Source organism: Bufo bufo, chromosome 5, assembly GCF_905171765.1.
Source record: "Bufo bufo chromosome 5, aBufBuf1.1, whole genome shotgun sequence".
In the NCBI taxonomy this organism is placed as follows: domain Eukaryota; kingdom Metazoa; phylum Chordata; class Amphibia; order Anura; family Bufonidae; genus Bufo; species Bufo bufo.
In genome coordinates, this window is record NC_053393.1 from 311,830,906 (window position 1) to 311,850,902 (window position 19,997).

At 41.8% G+C, this 19,997-nt stretch overlaps 1 protein-coding gene across 1 annotated transcript in view; it reads right to left on the minus strand.

The window, feature by feature from the left end:
- AHRR (aryl-hydrocarbon receptor repressor) overlaps positions 1-19,997 on the minus strand; it is a 462,245-nt gene that overhangs the window by 404,380 nt on the left and 37,868 nt on the right. The window contains exon 3 of the mRNA XM_040432935.1: positions 19,291-19,472. Within this exon, the coding sequence (XP_040288869.1) occupies positions 19,291-19,472 (182 nt within the window). The remainder of the gene's footprint in view (positions 1-19,290; positions 19,473-19,997) is intronic.

Below are 19,997 nucleotides of genomic sequence, written 5' to 3' on the forward strand. Positions count from 1 at the left end.
ACCGTATATATAATACACTGGGGTCTAGTGTACAATACTACAACCAAAAAAGAAGAAACCAACTAATAACCCCCAAAAAATAGGAAAACACTCATATAAAATGTATGCAGTTTTATTAATAATTAAAGTATACACAAAAAATTATGTAAGGCACAAGGTCATGTGAAAAGGGGGGACCCCATGTAACTGCGAAATTGCCCCCACCTTCACACGTACCGCAATAACAGGGAGACAAACCCGAAAATCTGACAATAATCAACCACACATAATGGGCCCAATTATAAATATCCATACATTACATATGACCAGATACATACCCAAATAGATAGATGTAAATTTTATCCACTGCCACCAATACTGTGTCAATGTGACTGCGTAAAGAATCATTGACCAGCCACCAATTACTAAAAAGCAATGGGTCTGGTCACAGCTGTACAGACTTATAATCAGGCAAACTACTGCATATATTTTATATGAGTGTTCTTTAAATTTTTGGGGGGTTATTAGTTGGTTTTTTTGGTTATAGTATTGCACACTAGACCCCAGTGCATCATATGTATGGTACTGGAGTTCTCTAATTGGTTGTTATAATCAGGCGAAGACACAGCAGTGGTAGGTATACTACAACAATCACTTATTCATAATCACACGAGAGAAAGACATAGGAGTGTATCAATTACCCATGATGTGTGGTAGCGCCGGATATCTGGGCAGAGCAGTACCTCGACGCGCGTTTCTCCAGGAAAAGGCTTCGTCAGAAGGGGTTAAACTTCTATATGAATTGCATTGAAATCACCAAAGTGTTCTCTAAACACAAGTTATATGTATATGAATGGGACTTGAATCAACATGGATAATATGGGTTGCTTTTTTTCTTTAAAGCGGTTGTCTCACTTCAGCAAATGATATTTATCATGTAGAGAAAGTTAATACAAGCCACTTACTAATGTATTGTTATTATCCATATTGCTTCCTGTGCTGGCTTGATTCATTTTCCCATCATATTATACACTGTTCGTTTCCAGGGGCTATGGTCACCGCTGTAGCAATGGCCGTGCTTGTACGCTATAGGTAAAAATGCTGGCATCTCTGGTGGTCTGGACCATAGGAGAGAGCATAGGAACGCATGCGCAGTAATTCCCATCCCGGCAATTTTGTATCTGCGCTTGAATAGTTGCCATAACCCCTGAAAATGAGCAGTGTATAATGCGATAGAAAAAAGAATAATCCAGCAAAGAGGGTAATATGGACAATCACAATACATATCTTGTATTAAAGAGAACCTGTTACACTGAACATGGGATCTGTGCTGCAGGTATCATGTTATAAAGCGGGAGGAGCTGAGCAGATTAATATACTGTACCTGGGTCCCACTGGCTTCTTCTGGTTCTGAGATGACAGCACTGCTGGGCATCTTCCAATTTTGAAGGGAATTAAGCATAATGTGTCTTATCGGCTACACTAAACTTTCAGCAAATGGAGTTGAGAATTAAGTCAGGATTAATGGTGTCCTCAAAGCTGAGAAACATAGGTAGATACTTATTCATCATGTAGTACCATCAGGGAGGTGTCTGATTGGCCTCACATTTTTCTGTAGCAGGACAGTGGCCCCAAACATACAGCCAGTTTCATTAAGGTCTCTATCTGCATTATAAAGTAATTACCCTCCCTCCCAGCCCCTAGTTTAAACACTCCTTCTTCTAGCCATCTTCTCCCCCAAACAGCTGCATCTTCCCCATTGAGATTCAGCCCCTTCCCTATGAAAGAGCCTGTAGCTGACAGAGAAGTCGGCCCAGTTCTACTACCTTTGAGGGCCTTGCCCTAAGCTTGTGACTTAAAGCCCTAAAATTATTTTTAAGGACGCTCCACCTACCTCTAACTTTGTTTTTGGTTCCAATGTGGACCATGACTGATGGATCTTTGCCAGCCCCTCCCAGAAATCTATTAACCTGATCTGCGATAGGTTGAACTTGAGAACCAGGAAGACAACTCACCATTCAAAGATCACAAACTCGTGTTTTTTGTCTCTTTGTATATCTGCTCAAGAAAAACTTCAAGCCAGACTGCTGTTTTTTTATAGTTTTTCCTCTGGATTCAATGAGTGTGGACGCATTACCGTTAAGGCTAGTCACTGGCATCAGTAATTCATGTGACACCAGGTAGGGAGCAGGTAAGTATTTTTTCTAGAGCCACAGCAGGCTGGGGTTGAAATTTTAAAGTAAAGAAAAAAAATCTTGACAACCACTTTAACTAAAAGTTGTTCTTGCTGAGTCATTTTATGACCATTATTTTTTCCAATAATCTTACTCTTTGTTACCACAACTATAGCACATATGATCAATATCTTTGTCGTTTTCCTGTGATAAAATATTTACTGCTTATCGTAGTCTTATCTTTTTCACATGAATGGTCTTTATAAAGCAGCTGTCAAAGTGGTCAAAAGAAAAGTTTATCATGACTCAAGCTTTGCAAATATTTTTGGTCTGCCTAAGTTACCCCTATTTTTCAGTTTTCAGTGGTGTTTATGGGTGCTTTCTAGGAACTGTCAATTTGTCCCCTTGTTATATAAAATAGAGAAAGCTGAACTACACAGCAGGAATTGTCATTTTTAACATCTTTCTTTAGCACTAATATTGCAAACCGGTTCACATTAGTGCTTTTATTTCTTTTTTTTCTCTGTTATAGGTGCAGAGCAATGAAAATAACGGAAAGCCCAAGTTGTCAAATGACAGAAACAAATCGTGCGCAAATCTGGGATTTTACCAGACAAAATAGATATTGGTCTCCAACACAGATGGGGACAAACCCTTAGATCTTTCTTAACACCGTATGATAAAAAAATACTATAAAAAAAAAACAGAAAAGGATTCTAAACATAACAAAAGTGTAAAAGAAGGACTGGCTTTCCTGTAAGGACAAAACAAAAAAAAAATTGTGCTGGGAGTAGGGTACTTTCACACTAGCGTTTTTGTTTCCCGGTATTGAGTTCCGTCACAGGAGGTCAATACCGCAAAAAAACTGATCAGTTTTATCCTAATGCATTCTGAATGGAGAGCATTCCGTTCAGTATGCATCAGTTCAGTCCCTCTTACGTTTTTTGGACGGAGAAAATGCTGCAGCATGCTGCAGTTTTCTCTCCGGCCAAAAATACTGAACACTTGCCGTAATGCCGGCATTAATTTACATTGAAGTGTATTAGTGCCGGATCCCGCATTAAGTATTCCGGCAAAACAGATCTGGATTTCCGGTCTGCGCATGCACAGACCTTTAAAAAAGCCCAAAAAAATATAATAATGGATCCGTTTTTCCGGATGACACCGGAGAGACATATCCGGTATTTTAATGCATTTGTCAGACGGATCCGCATCCAGATCCGTCTGACAAATGCCATCGGTTTGCCAGATTCGGCAGGCAGTTCCGGCGACAGAACTGCCTGCCGGAATCCTCTGCTGCAAGTGTGAAAGTACCCGTAATCTGGTTATAGCAAGACACTTTATTTTTCTTTGTATCATTAAAAGCTATCCAATTTTCCTATATATTTTCTTAAGGGGAAAAATCTCTGCTTTCTGTCATTAAACATGAAGAGTCATTATTTATTTCCAGTGGTTATAGCAATATGTGCTGGTCTTGTGATGGACACACAAAGCAGGACTGATTTCCTTTACAGTACAGACGACAGAGCTTTGTCTTTTAATGCACAAACACACGTGTCTATTTATGCATGTGTCCGTCCCATCCCACCCCCCCGTCCCCTTGACAAAATACAATAGAAAAACACTGGGGTAGGATGCTGATCTTACAGGCAGAGTAACAAAAAAAATGTATATTTCAAAACTGAAAAACTAGAAAGGAAATGTTAAAATGGGCAAAATAACAGACACTGGATGATTCGAAAAGGATGGAATGGATTTAGTAATCCTATAGATGGAGTAAACTTAGACAGGCTGTCTAGATCTGCACCAGATTTCTCACAGTGGCTCAGGCTGGATGTCAAATGTGGTGCAGGATAATTACTTTTGTCTTCCTCTATACCTATATGTGTCACGGATGGTGTACAGGAAACAAGACAATACCATATAAACAATGTCTCTCTGGATCCACAACTAAGGAACAAAGGGAGACCCCTGCAATAGAGCTGCCGCTCTCCCTCACTGCTCAGCCTATGCGAACACCCCAAAGGTGGATGGCCGCATATCCACGTTCCTCGGCTATCTATTACCTGAAGACCCTACAATAGTGAAGGGACACGACCACCGGCTCCCTACACTGACACGGAGGGAGTCAGGGTCACCTGGATCCAGAAAAGACAAAAACATAAATACATAAACAGCACTTATCCGCAGACGACTGACGACTGAGGACTGGGAGCTGGGAACTGGGAACAGCATGCACACACACTCCAGGAAGTTGTATCAGCCACACACTACTGCATTATGGGGAGGAACTTAAACGGTAGCGATCAGTCTGACTGCATGACAGCTGAGATAGACTAACGAGATGATAAACTAAACCAAAACAAAGAAATTCAAGGAGGAGGATCTGAGAAGCTCCTGTGAGCGCTTCTCAGCTGTCTGGCTGTGACAGTACCCCTCCCTCTAGGAGTGGACTCCGGACACTCAGGGCCCACCTTCTCAGGATGGGACCTATGGAAAGCCCTGATGAGACGAGAGGCCTTAATGTCCGTCACTGGGACCCACATCCTCTCCTCAGGACCATAACCCTCCCAATGAACGAGGTACTGGAGGGAACCGCGGACAAGACGAGAATCCACCATCCTAGAGACCTGAAATTCAAGATTTCCATCAACCTCAATCGGAGGAGGAGGCAAAGGCGAGGGTACAATAGGTTGAACATAAGGTTTCAATAAGGACTTATGAAAAACATTATGGATCTTCCAAGTCTGAGGAAGATCAAGACGGTAGGCAACAGGATTGATGACAGACAGGATCTTGTAAGGCCCAATAAACCTAGGACTCAACTTCCAGGAGGGAACCTTCAATTTGATATTCTTGGTAGACAACCACACCAGATCACCAACATTCAGGTCCGGACCAGGCACACGTCTCTTATCCGCCACACGCTTATATCTCTCACTCATGCTCTTTAGATTATCCTGAATCTTTTGCCAAATAGATGACAAAGACGAGGAGAATCTGTCCTCATCAGGCAAACCAGAAGAGCCCTCTCCCGAGAAAGTCCCAAACTGCGGATGGAACCCATATGCACCAAAAAATGGTGACTTATCAGAGGACTCCTGACGACGGTTATTTAAAGCAAACTCAGCAAGGGACAAAAAAGAACACCAATCCTCCTGATTCTCCACCACAAAACAGCGCAGATATGTCTCCAGATTCTGATTGACGCGCTCTGTCTGGCCATTCGACTGCGGATGGAAAGCAGAAGAGAATGACAACCGAACCCCCAAGCGAGAACAGAAAGCCTTCCAGAATCTGGAAACAAACTGCGTGCCCCTATCAGAGACTATGTCGGAAGGAATCCCATGCAATTTGACAATGTGGTCAATAAATGCCTGCGCCAGCGTCTTAGCATTGGGCAAACCAGGGAAAGGGATAAAATGCACCATTTTGCTAAAACGGTCCCACCACCACCAGAATCACAGACTTCCCCGAGGAACGAGGCAAGTCCGTTATGAAGTCCATGGACAGATGTGTCCAAGGACGGGAAGGAATGGGCAAAGGAAGGAGAGGACCTGATGGCCATGAATGAGGGACCTTGGCACGAGCGCAAGTCTCGCAAGCTGCCACAAAACCCTCAACCGACTTACGAAGCGCAGGCCACCAGAATCTCCGAGCGATGAGATCCAGTGTGGCTCTTGCCCCCGGGTGCCCAGCAAGGACCGTGTCGTGGTGTTCTTTAAAAATCTTGTGTCTCAAAGCGAGAGGCACAAACAACCTCCCAGGAGGACAAAGATCAGGAGCTTCTGACTGGGCTGCCTGCACCTCTGCCTCCAATTCAGGAAAAAGAGCAGAGACCACCACACCTTCAGCCAAAATGGGACCCGGGTCTTCAAAATTCCCACCTCCTGGAAAACAACGTGACAGGGCATCTGCCTTCACATTCTTAACCCCAGGGCGGAACGTAACAACAAAATTAAACCTTGAAAGGAACAAAGACCATCTGGCCTGTCTCGGGTTCAGACGCTTGGCTGACTCCAAATAGGCAAGATTTTTATGGTTAGTAACACGGTAATAGGGTGTCTGGCTCCCTCTAGCCAATGGCGCCATTCCTCAAAAGCCAACTTGATGGCCAACAATTCCCTATCTCCCACATCATAATTTCTCTCTGCGGAGGAGAGTTTCTTTGAGAAAAAGGCACACGGTTGCCATTTGGCAGGAGAGGAACCCTGAGACAAGACCGCACCCACCCCTACCTCAGAAGCATCAACCTCAACTATGAAGGGTAACGAAATATCAGGTTGTACTAGGATGGGAGCGGAAGCAAAACTCTCCTTGATATTAGAAAAGGCCTTACGCGCCTCTACCGACCAGGAAGAAAAATCTACCCCCTTTCTGGTCATATCAGTGAGTGGTTTAACAACAGAGGAATAATTCAAAATAAATTTCCTGTAATAATTGGCAAAGCCCAAAAAACGCATCAGCGCCTTCTGGTTCTCAGGAAGCTCCCACTCAAGCACAGCGCGGACCTTCTCGGGGTCCATGCGAAACCAGAAGCGGAGACAAGAAACCCCAGAAATTGGATTTCTGGAACCGCAAACACACATTTTTCCAGTTTCGCATATAATTTATTCTCCCGCAGAATGAGCAAGACCTGACGTAAGTGTTCCTTATGAGTCTTGAAATCAGGAGAAAAAATCAAAATGTCATCCAAATACACTAATACAAATTTTCCCATTAAATGATAAAAAATGCTGTTGACGAAATGCTGAAAAACGGCTGGGGCATTCATCAAACCAAAAGGCATAACCAAATTCTCAAAATGGCCCTCAGGGGTATTGAAAGCCGTCTTCCATTCGTCTCCTTCTCTGACCCTAACCAGGTTGTATGCCCCTCTTAGGTCTAATTTGGAAAATACTTTAGCCCCAACAACCTGGTTAAACAGGTCCGGGATCAGAGGAAGCGGATAAGGATCACGAATAGTGATACTGTTCAGCTCCCTGAAATCCAGACAAGGTCTTAAAGAACCATCTTTTTTCTTAACAAAGAAAAAACCAGCGGCAACAGGTGACTTCGAGGGTCGTATGTGTCCTTTTCTCAAACTCTCAGAGATATAAGCCCGCATAGCGACCCTCTCAGGTTGGGAGAGATTGTATAAACGAGATTTAGGCAGCTTGGCGCCTGGGATGAGATTAATAGGGCAATCATACTCCCTGTGCGGAGGCAAACCCTGAACTCCACTCTCAGAGAAGACATCCAAAAATTCAGAGAGGAAAGGTGGTACAGTCTTAGTAGAAACCTCAGAAACAGATGTTATGAGGCAATTCTCTCTGCAAAAGTTACTCCAACCATTTATTTGCCTCGCTTGCCAATCAATGGTGGGGTTATGTTTAGTGAGCCAGGGTAGCCCCAACACTAGAGGAGTAGGCAAACCGCTAAGGACGAAACATGACACATCCTCAACATGAGCATCACTCACAATTAAACGGATATTGTGAACTATGCCCTTTAATGATTTCTGAGAAAGTGGAGCTGAATCAATAGCAAAAACAGGAATATCCCTTCCCAAAGTGCATACCTGGAAACCATGAGTTATTGCAAATTGATTATCAATGAGGTTGACAGCTGCTCCACTATCCACAAAAATCTCACAAAAATGCTCTTGCTCTCTAGCGCCACCCTAGCAGGCAGGACAAAACGGGAACTACAAGCAAACGGAAAACCTTCAATTTCCGCCTCAACCCTGCCAATAGTAACAGACGGAACATTTTTAAAAGATTTTTTCCTTTTTGTCTCTTTATTACTCCCAGAAAACTGCCTGAATCTCCTTGAGGGACAAACATTTGCCAAATGATTTATACCTCCACAACAAAAACAAACCCTCCCATGCGGGCTGAATCTTCTATTGTCAGAGGCAATCAACCCCAGCTGCATGGGCTCCTGCTCAGAAGGGGCTGACAGCGACTGAGACTCCTGCGCACAGAATGAGACCGCTGCACTGTTCCGAGACTGAGTAGGACAGGAAGGAGAGATCTCTCGTCTCTCTCTAAGACGCCTGTCAATACGAACGGCCTGAGACATAGCAGAGTCCAAGGAGATAGGCCTCTCATGAAAGGAAAATGCATCTTTCAATCCCTCTGAAAGACCATGCCAAAATTGACTTCGGAGTGCAGCATCATTGCAACCAGTATCAGCTGCCCATCTCCGAAATTCTGAGCAGTATATCTCTGCGGATTGTTTACCCTGGCATAACAGACGTAGTCTAGACTCAGCCAGAGCAATACGATCCGGATCATCATATATCTGACCCAGGGCTAAAAAGAATTCATCCACTGAGCGGAGGGGCCGTGCCCCCTCCGGTAGCGAAAAGGCCCAAGACTGAGCGTTACCCCTGAGCAGCGATACAATGATCCCCACCCTCCGTTCTTCATCACCAGAAGAATGGGGAAGAAGGCGAAAATGGAGTTTGCAAGCCTCTTTAAAACGCACAAAATTCTCACTACCCCCAGAGAACGTATCAGGGAGCAAGATCTTGGGCTCAGCACAAACTCCATGAACGCAAGCTGAACCGGTCACTTGAAACTGAGAAAAAATCCTACGGAGATCAGCTACCTCCAATGAAAGACCCTGGAGGCGTTCAGCCAAAAGTGAAACCGGATCCATGCTTGAGACGGTTTTGGCGGCTGATAATGTCACGGATGGTGTACAGGAAACAAGACAATACCATATAAACAATGTCTCTCTGGATCCACAACTAAGGAACAAAGGGAGACCCCTGCAATAGAGCTGCCGCTCTCCCTCACTGCTCAGCCTATGCGAACACCCCAAAGGTGGATGGCCGCATATCCACGTTCCTCGGCTATCTATTACCTGAAGACCCTACAATAGTGAAGGGACACGACTACCGGCTCCCTACACTGACACGGAGGGAGTCAGGGTCACCTGGATCCAGAAAAGACAAAAACATAAATACATAAACAGCACTTATCTGCAGACGACTGAGGACTGAGGACTGAGGACTGGGAACTGGGAACTGGGAACAGCATGCACACACACTCCAGGAAGTTGTATCAGCCGCACACTACTGCATTATGGGGAGGAACTTAAAGGGTAGCGATCAGTCTGACTGCATGACAGCTGAGATAGACTAACGAGATGAGAAACTAAACCAAACAAAGAAATTCAAGGAGGAGATCTGAGAAGCTCCTGTGAGCGCTTCTCAGCTGTCTGGCTGTGACAATATGTATTTATCAGTTGACTCAGTTTGAGGCAGAATTTTTCTCCAGAATTATGGCACAATTTTGGTGCAAAATAGCACATATTAGGCCACGCTTCGCACAAAATGATGCCCCTTTTAATTAACCCACACTTCAGGATAGGACAGACTTCTCTAGACTTTAATGCATCAAAATGGGCCACATTTCGCCACTGTTGCAAAAAATCTATGTGCACTCAAATTTTTAAATTGAAGACTGTTATAAAAGGATAAGTCTAAGTTTAAAGTATTTGTATTAAATGGGCGAACATGGAGTAAGTGAGGCATACAAGAAATTAAAGGATATTTCAAGAATGCAATGCCTTCAATACGCATTCAGGTTGAAAAGTAAGGCACTGGGTATGGTAAACAGGACCTTCAGATGCTATTCTGGGGTATACAGTTGTTTAAGGGTAGCACTGGGTTGATTGGTGGGTCCCCACAGGTGTATGGTGAGACTTGGGGGGCTAAAGGTGGTTGCACAGACAACTGTTGTAGCAGTGTCAGATAGGGATAGTGGGTCTGAGCCAGCAATTATGGGCCAAGCTGAGGCAAACATGAGCAGTAAGGGAGCAGAGATTTGTTTAGCACACTCTGCAGAGGTTTATATGGGCCATTGGGGGCTCATTTGAAGAAGAAAGTGAGGGCAAAAAAATTTGAAAAAGGGGATTTGGGGAGATATTTTCACTCTTCCCGTTAAAGAAGTGTAATCTGGACAGGGTTAATCCAGACGAGAGTATGAAGGAAGAGAGAGTGGATCTGTTTCAGGATAAAAAGGTACACTTTCAGTGTGTTAAAATGAGTGTTGTGCAGGTCATTAATCTGCCAATTCCCCTCCGGTGGTGTAATTGTTGTGTCACCTGGTGTTTGGTTTTATTGCTTATTTTGAGGCTATGCATGCCCTGATGTTTTTCTTAGTTTCAGTGGGACAGATTTTGTCGACTGGCACCCGGAGAAGCCGACAGAGGAATTCCATGTCCAGAGTGGCTATGGAGCTTGGTTTAGCAACTGCCTGGTTTTTGGTTAAACGGTTGGTGAACAGAGCTGGTTCAGGAATTGTGGGGTAATCTTGACTTGGATGATCCTAAACCATTGCTCTTTTACTTTATAGGGAGGGCTTAAGGTACTTGTTTGACCATTTCTGAAATTAATAAGATTGGTTGAAGGCCAGAGGCCTGATGGGTGTCACTAAATCTTTCTTCGTCTGACAGGTGTTGAAAGGTTTTTGCCGAGTGGCACAGAGTCACTCGTAGGCCTGTGTCTTTACCGCTTCTATTCTCCATTGGGAGGTATTTGACTCAGGTTTTCTCTTTTGTGGTTGAGTTTTTTTTTCCGTTTGGCATATTACTTGGCCTTTTTTGGGTTCCTTTAGAATCTCAGAAATTGTGTCATCTTGTTGAAGTCCATGTGGCCATTGATGTGCTGTCACATGGTTCCTCTTTGTGTTGTTTCTGGACCAAGTGGGAAGGGAAGTTCAAATTCACTTTTTTCTATTCCAGGTTCCCATGTGTGTCCAGTGTGTTCTTTACAGGAGCATTTGTGAGTTTGTCCCGCTGTACAGGGCCCATTGTTGATTAATGTGGATGGTGCATTTCTGTATAACTTTCAACTCCTCCAGTTTTTTCATAAATGTTTGGCAACCATGAGATGCCTGCCTGCAGAGTTAGCTCCCAGTCGTTTTTAATCAGGAGGCAACAGAGGAAGCAAGATGGGGTTTACATGAAGATATCATTAAATGGATTGGACGGTGGGGATTGAAACGCCTAAACCTTTATGTGCATTCTCATTTGTTGTGAGTCTGCATATTGTTGATTCTTGGCGTAGTGTCCTTGGTGAGTTCTTTATTTGTTTCCTAGGTGCGGTTCTTTTCCTTGTCTGGATTGTAGGACATTCCTAGGTCTCAAGCCACTAGCTTGGTTTTTTTAAATCTAAAATGCAGGTCAGATGGATAGAGGTTTGGGGATTACCGTGGTTAGGGTCATTGCCGCTTCTCCAGTATTACGTAAGTTTGGATTGTGCGCCCGACGTTTTATTGCTCCATGCTAAGGGCAACCATTTAGGCTCCAGGACCTCCAGGACTCTTAAGCTGTGGTCTTCTTTAGTGGGTTTTGTCTGGTCCAATATTATGGACAGTCGGACTTGGTGGCAGGCTAGGTCGTTAATAAAGTAGTTGGTAAGTTTCTTACTAGGAACGGTGGTATTGTGGGATTTAGAGAATGATTCTCCTGAATTTTTGCATCTGGACAGAGTCCATTTGAATGAGATTGGGCAGGACATGTGGACAACGAGGCTTCAAAATGGGATTCAACAAGCCTGTAATGTGTGGAGGGAAGATCATGTGTAAGGTGTTCGACTTGGCAGGAGTAGCAGGGGTCTTGGGAGGCATCTTTGGTGGACAATCTGGATAAAAATGGGGGTGTTCACCTCTCACAATGTTGTAATCAATAATTTGGCGCTATAATGGTTACCTAGTTTAATTCATATTCCAATGAGCAAGGTCCACAGGAAGAGGGATGCAGGTCTCTAAATAATGGTGCCCTCAGGTCAGGTGAAATATTTCTGAGGGTAAATTGGAAGTAAAAAAGTTTGGTTGCTGTTTTCGTGCTAGTAACAGGCTAAATCAGGATTCCTCTTCTGTGAGTGCTCCTAAAGTTTCTTATACATTTGTTGTCAGGGATATTTGGTTTTTGTTTTTTAATGCCAAGATTTGTTGCATTAAAAAGTTTTGGCATTTATTGAGGTGGTTAATAAAGGCCATTTCACCAGACTGCTGAGTTTGTTACTTTTAATTGGGGAGTGGTGGTGGTATACGTATGTCAGGTGAGTTTGGCCCAGCACATCTAGACTTTATTTTAGTCATGCAATTGCACGTGGCTGCTGTGCTGCTGGAATCCCTGAAAGAAATGTGTATCGGGGTCTGAGGACCTTTAACAAGTATTATGTTGCAGTCTCGTTTAGGATTTGTCTCATATAATTGGTTCCCACTGTGGTAATTATCTTTTTACTTTGAGATATCATTAAGGCTGTATTACACAGCCCGAAGTGTTAGACGATTGTTTGAGAGTGAAGCGTTCCCCTCTGGCAATCGGACTACTCACTACTGGAGAAGACCGCTGCTATTACATGCAGCATTCCTCCGCAGCATGAGGAAGAGCGATCGCTATGCCATCGCTTGTCCCCATGCTGCATAGTGGTTTGACAGTGACAGATTGTGGTGTCTAATGCCGCTGCAAACGATAATAATGTCACAAGATTTGAAATGTCCGATAATCCAGCGTTTGTTTCATTGGGCAATTGACGGCAGTATTACACTGCCAATGATCTCTATTGAGCGTTTGCATGAATTATGATTATCTGCCCAAAAAATCGGGCAGTGTAAGTCTACTTTCACACTTGCAGTAGCTTTTTCCGGCAGGCTGTACCGGCGGGGAACAGCCTGACAGATCTGTGCTACAGCAAGTCCACCATGCCGCTGGAAGTTTGATCTGGTCCCATTCACTATAATGGGGGTGGGCATGAGATCCGGCCACAGCACGGCAAACACAGTGTGCTGTAGTTTTATTCCGCCCACCTCTCGATATGTTTGCCATGCTGCGGCCCGACCCATTATAGTGAATAGGGCCACGGCACGGTGGACTTGCGGTTGCACAGATCCAGCAGGCTGTTCCCCGTTGGAACAGCCTGCCAGAAAAAGGCTACCGCAAATGGGAAAAGTAGCCTAATACAGAATGTAAAGGGCTCTAATTAATTAATGATTGACTTGTCGCTAACTTATCATACATTATATTTTTCATGTTCTGATATAATACCTTTGCTACAATGGAGATAGGCCTCCTCCTCTGATACTAGTTATATATGTTTTAAATATGCTAGATATTGTGTTGTGTTTTGTGTAGAATAAAGATATTGACATATATTTTGTTTATAATTGACATTACTTAATCTCCTGGGTCACTTAAGTGTGGTTATATATGTTGCTATTTCTTCTCTGTGCTATACTTGTGCATACTTTTTTGGGGTTTGTATGCTTTCATTCAGGTTAGGGCAGAGATTTACATAGTGCAAAGAATAATATGATCAGAAAGTTAGTGATTTTATCTAAACCTGTGGTCCGCAAATGATTGGTACAGAATTCCACATGCAGCAAAGCTACAATCTAAGTACAAAGCATACTATTAAAGGGATTGTCAGCCAGTGAAAACCTTTTAAAAATGGGCTTAGATCAGTGTAAAATGATAAAATAATTGATACTCACCTTACTACCCCCACTGTGCCCAGTCCCCATGCCTCCCAGTCCCATGCCAGTTACTACTTCCTGGACCCTCTCAACACACAGAAAGTGGGCCACCAGTGATTGGCTGAGAAGTCATTTCCTGCTGGGCCCAAGAAATAGATACCAGAGGGGGACTGGAAGCACTGAAACAGGATTGATTCATCCCTTGTCGATGGGAGTTGATATGCACCTATCTTTTCCATTTGTGTTACTGTTAAAGTCAGATGAGCCAACTGTGCCTTGTTCTACACTTCCCGATCAGGGCCAAGCCTAGGGCTTCCAGGAGGTTCCTGACACAGGATCGCCCCTATCGGGAGGCCATTTCCGTTCTAGGCAGGGCAGAACGAAGATAGGGTCACCCGAGCATCGTTTACCACACGAGACCCTGCCATTTTGTCACCCACTACTGCGAGGAGTGTCTCTTACAATAGGAATTTTTTTGTTTTGTGTTATGTTAGATAATTTTGCCTAATTGGGGTATCTAATGTGTTTTTTATTTAGACATATGAATAAAGGATAAGTTTTAAAGGATGGTTTTCTGTGACTATATTTAACTTCACTAGACCATCATGATTTATATTTCCCTCTAACGGGGTTATAGTCTGTACTGTGATTTATCATATAGAGAAAGTTAATACAAGCCACTTACTAATATATTGTTATTGTCCATATTGCTTCCTTTACTGCCTGGATTCATTTTTCCATCGCATTATACAATGCTTGTTTTCATGGTTATGGCCACCTTGCAATCCATCAGCGGTGGCCGCGCTTACACGCCTACAGGAAAAAAGTACTGGCCTTTTTGGTGGCCAGAACTGTGGAGCTCACATAGGCTGTTGCTTTTTCCTACAGTATGCAAGAACAGCCATTGCTGATGGATTGCAGGGTGGTCGTAACCATGGAAACAAGCAGTGAATAATGTGATGGAAAAATGAATCCAGCCAGCAAAGGAGGCAATATGGACAATCACAATACATTAGTAAGTGCCTCCTATTGACTTTCCCTACATGATAATGCTATTTGCTGAAGTGAGACAACTCCATTAAGTAAAAATATTTGGTGAAGAGATATGGAGCCAGTCTAATGTCTTGGATGAGACAGCCAGCACAGTCACCAGATCTCAACTTACAGAAGTTAAAGGGAATGTCTCAGCTCTATTTTGTTTAATAAAACAAATCTACTGACACTTTTTTGTGTGTGTTTTTACATGATTATATGGGCAGTTATGTGGGCAGTATGTCATCTCATCTGAACGTTTTTTTTTCTTCTTCTTCTTTCCAGCAGGCACCTAGACATAAGAAACTTGTCAGAAGACAGCCTATTGACTCCTATGTTAAGTGTTGTGTGCATGATTTGTGCAGAGAGAGGGGAAGAGGTGAGCTGTACCTATCACTATTTTGTCATAATGGGTGTGCCTGTGATACCTGCCTCCAGTGTTATAATAGAAGTGTCACCTTTTACTGTAAGGTATGTTCACATGCAGCAAGTGGGTTTCAGAAAAGGCCTGCGACTGTTCTATTCATCTGAAGGGGTTTTGCAAAAATGTGTGCACATGCTGCAGAAACAACCCCATTCAGATGTATGGACTAGATCTGCCTGTGAAGATACTGAAATAACTTCTGAACAAAACCTAACAGCCAGTGTGAAAACTACAATATTTTAGGATTTTTTCAACAATACATAGTAACATAGGGGGGGGGGGACCCAAATAATGTAAAATTTTTAGATTTGTTTTTTACGTTTTTCTTTATGAGTGATACCCTTAAAGGGGTTGTCCCACAAAAATATTCTACAGTTTTCAAACCATAGTTGTCTAAATGCATGTAATTAACAATTTAGCATAGCCACTGAGTTATTCAATAAAATGCATTTGTATAGCTCCACCTGCTGTTTGTTTTTTTCTTATTTCTTTGTCCGGCTCACTGAGATGGCCGCACATGCTCAGTTTCATTCTTCCAGCCGGCCCCTGAGTTGCGATAGAGAGAGCATGGACATGCCCCCTTAGCTGCAGCAGAGAAGGCACTCCCCTTGATCTGTCAGCTTGATATAAATCTAGCAGAGCAATGAATAAGTAAATCTCTGGATCCATGTGAGGTACAGGGCTGGTTCTAGCTTTGTTAGAAAGAGATAGTTATGTACTATATGATGTCTGATTTTCATTTTTTTACATTAGTCATGGGATAATCCCTTTAAACTTTTGCGGGATGAGCTTCATTGTTAGGTCAGGGATGAATATCATACAATCAAGATGCACATCTGGGATGAGCTGCAGAAATTGTGATAAGAATTGTCCTTCTTATTTTCAAAAACATACAGCTGGAATGGTATATGTCTGCAAACCTGCAATTGAGAATTATTTCATGAACAGAACATAAAATTAATAAACTAATGCTATGCCGATAAAGCATTGAAAATAATTTCTGATAATTTTAAAGGTACCAGAAAAAAAGACATGCATGAAAAACAAATACTATAAAACTGTGTGGTAATGAGAGCGGACTGAAATATAACATAACGTATCTTTTTGTTGTTTCCTAAGTTGAGCCTACAAACTGATTTTCTGTTTTGGTGAGAGCTACAAAGACCTAGCTTTATATAAGACTGTGGCTGGACCAGCCTAAGGAAAAAAATAGGGTACGGAACCTGATCTTTGTATTCCATTGAGCTCACTCTTCCTATTCTTTTTGATGCAGCAGGCTCATGGAAAGAAATGTGTTATTTTCTACATATTGTAATATCGATCATCAAACTGTCCAGCCAAAAAAATGCAGATTTGGATTAAGATTTCCTATAAAGGGAAACTGTTTCTTGCTTAGGGAACTGCTAAACCATCAGCATGTCATGCAGCTGGGGTCTATCTTCCTAAAGCCTCTTTCACGTCAGTGAATAATGAACGTGGGTTGTCTATGTTCTCCATGGACAGCAGACATACCCTTGACTTTAATGTGTTTATTTACACATCAGTGATTTTCCAGTGAAAAAGCCACAGAGGCACGCACTACTTTGGTCTGTGATCCGGACCATACCACATTCATTACAGTCTATAGGTCATTGAAAACCACTGACACCAAACATGGATGGCAATCGTGTTCTGTCAGTGATTATTATGGGCCATTGGTAGGAGATGCTCGGGATGACACACGAGGGTAAAAAACAGACACATGGGACATCTTCACGTATGATCCACTGACCATATGGTCATGGATGTCATCACAGACATGGACGTGTGAAAGGGACATAATGCCTCTGGGAAACTAGGCTATTACAGGATTACATAGAAAAAGAAGTTATAAGTTACTAGAGATGAGTCAAAAACTCATCTCCAGTATCATTGGACAGCATTGGACATAGAGCCAATGAGATTATATCTCATATTTGTCAGAATACATTTTGTCCATGAGCAAAAATGGTATATATTGTTATGTTCAAACATAAGGAGTTACATTAGAACATCTACTTATAATTATTTTCTTTATATGGATTGTGCCTTTATACCATTTTGGCTTTTGTCTGTGGCTCCTTTGCAGGTTGTGTACTTCTATATGCAACACAAATGGTATTGAAAATAGAAAGTAAGGCAAAGTTCACACTATGCTCTAAAATATTGGGGTCATTTATCAAGGCCGATGCAGTCTTGTCATAAATTTAGTGCATCCTCTATTAATCTGTGGGCCTGGATTCAAAAGTGACTCCAGCTCATAGCTGGCATAGATTTTAATATCATTTACGCCAACATTTCAGCGCCAGAAAACTGGCGTAGGCCCATTGTAAATGACTCCCATTGTCTACTATTTTAGTGCAAGGAAACCATGTCGAATTCTTTGTACACATTATGCATCTGTCTGGCACAGATGAGGAAACAAACCATTGCAGTTTCTTCCCAGGAAAATGGTACCATACTATTACAAATGGTATACAAAACATATCAAAATCAATTACTCACTACAACACTGTATTTTCCATTATTAAAATCATTATTTGCTCATTGCAAAACATAGTAAATAACATGAGCTAACACATAAATCCAAAGCAGATTTTGTGCAGTATGTCAGTTCTTCAGAAAAGCATTAGCCTCCCATTACAGAGACTGTGTCAATCCAAGAAAAACTCATTCTGAAACTTGTCCCATCAAACTATTTTTGCACTAAATATTTGATATGGTACTATCTTTATTCATTGTGCATACAGCACAAAACAAATCTGCTTACAGGATAGAGATCTGTAGATAGAGCATTTACACATACAGAATTTTTATGTGTTTTGGTATTTTGTGGGGTTTTTTGCAGGTTTTTTTTGTTTTTGTTTTTAAAAACACTACCACCACAAAGTCTACATATACAGCATTTATTTTTGCATTTTTGGAGAAAATGATGATTTTTTAAATGCGAATGATTTTAATATGGTGTACATATCTGCCATTTTTTCTTAAGAAGACTTCAGAAATGCCACGAAAAATTCTTGCCACAAAAAAAACATTTGTAAAACAAATGGCATGGAAAAACAATTGAAACACAAGATGTTTTTAAACATATGTTTTATATAACTAAACTAGAACACGCCTTGCATGTACAATGTGTCCTATGCAAATCATCAGGTTTAGTTTTGAATTTAGTGGTGTTTCCTGGAATGTGTCTCTCCTTTCACCTTCTAAATAAGTTTAATCCAAAAACAGGATCTCTCCTTCTCAAACAGGAAGTAAAGCAGCTTTCTGCAGCCAAACAGCCAATCACCTGCCTGCACACACAGCCCTATCCCCTCTCAATTTAAATATAGAAGAAAGCAGGCACAGCAAAGTAAACAGGGCAGGGTGCTACACACGTGTACAAAGGCAGACATCAATAGTCTTCATAGCTCTACTGATGTGTTCACGGGACTATGATTGGGTGTTAATTCCACTTTCTAAATTCTTCTGAACATTGCATTTTATAGGGACGTGTCTAAGCTTGTTTCTGCAACTTCGATGCCACATTATAAATTTCTTTATTATAGACATATATTTTTATACTTCATCAATATTTGAATGACATTGATTCATATTTTGTCATAATGCTTGTTTGTATAGCTATAATAGGGGGAGATATAGCTTTTTTTGTCGCATTATTATAGCAACTTTATTAGGGATTTGTCCTGTGCTGGGAGGGGACCTTATTAGGGCTTTGTCCTGTACTGGGAGGGACCTTATTAGGGCTTTGTCCTGTACTGGGAGGACCTTATTAGGGGTTTTGTGCTGCAAACCTCCAGACAGGTAGTAAAGCAGCAATCAGCACCTTAGTTTATGCTGCATGTGTGAGAAAGGTTCAATAAAAATTATTTGTATTGATATTTTTTTTATTTTATTTCATGTGTGCTGGAATTAAAACTATACGTGTTACTCCTTTTTTTTTTTTTATACTTTTGTCTGTCACAAATCACCCCACAGACTTTAAAAGCTCAGCAACAATATCGGACCGTTTACACGCCAGTCCAGTGTGTAATGCAATCCCATGCAATGAAGATTTTGAACTTTGCTATTTTACAGTGAAATTGGATAAAAGTTGCAAAGAATAAAGTTTAACATATCACTTCTAGACGAGATATGATAGGATCCACTAATAACATTAGAAAAACTGTCTACAACCACAACCTACCTTGGAAGAAACTTTTCACGCGTAAGTAACTGACACTAAGACGAAGTATGGAAAGTTTATCCAGCTTTGTAATAATTTCAGGAGGCAACGGCAGCAAGCTGGCCAGTCGATCTAATTCTGCATTTAGTCGATCTCTGTGTCTTTTTGAAGGGTTTGATTTTTCACTCCCTGATGATGGTCTCCTAAAATAGAACAGCACAGAGAAAATATAAATTGGTATTTTAACTTTGCAAAGAACCTAACACATTCATCTGTCAAAGATTACACATTGACTGTACTCCGAAACCCTCTTGTGTTTCTCAAACTGAACTCATTGTGCTCCAGATCTTTTCTTGCTTCAGTTTCTAGGAGCTAAATTAGTAGTCAAACAGCTAGTTCCCGTTTGACATATTAGCTACTGAGGGGGTAATGTTTCTGGTATCCCACAGGCCATATTTGCTTTTGTTGGGATAATTTTTCTGGTCAACCAAAGGGTCTATCCCTCTTTTTTAATCCTTACCTGACAATCATGAATGCTGCTAGCTGAATCAATAACTATGAAACATAATTTAAAAAACTCGTATAAAAAACACATCATTGGTGGAGAAGTAACTAAAATCTTCTTGGGTCACAATGGAAATCATTAAAGTTGTACATGCATGAAAAGAGATATGAGATTTTAATGGGATACAACAAGAATTTTTTTAAATGTTTTAACATAATCTCTG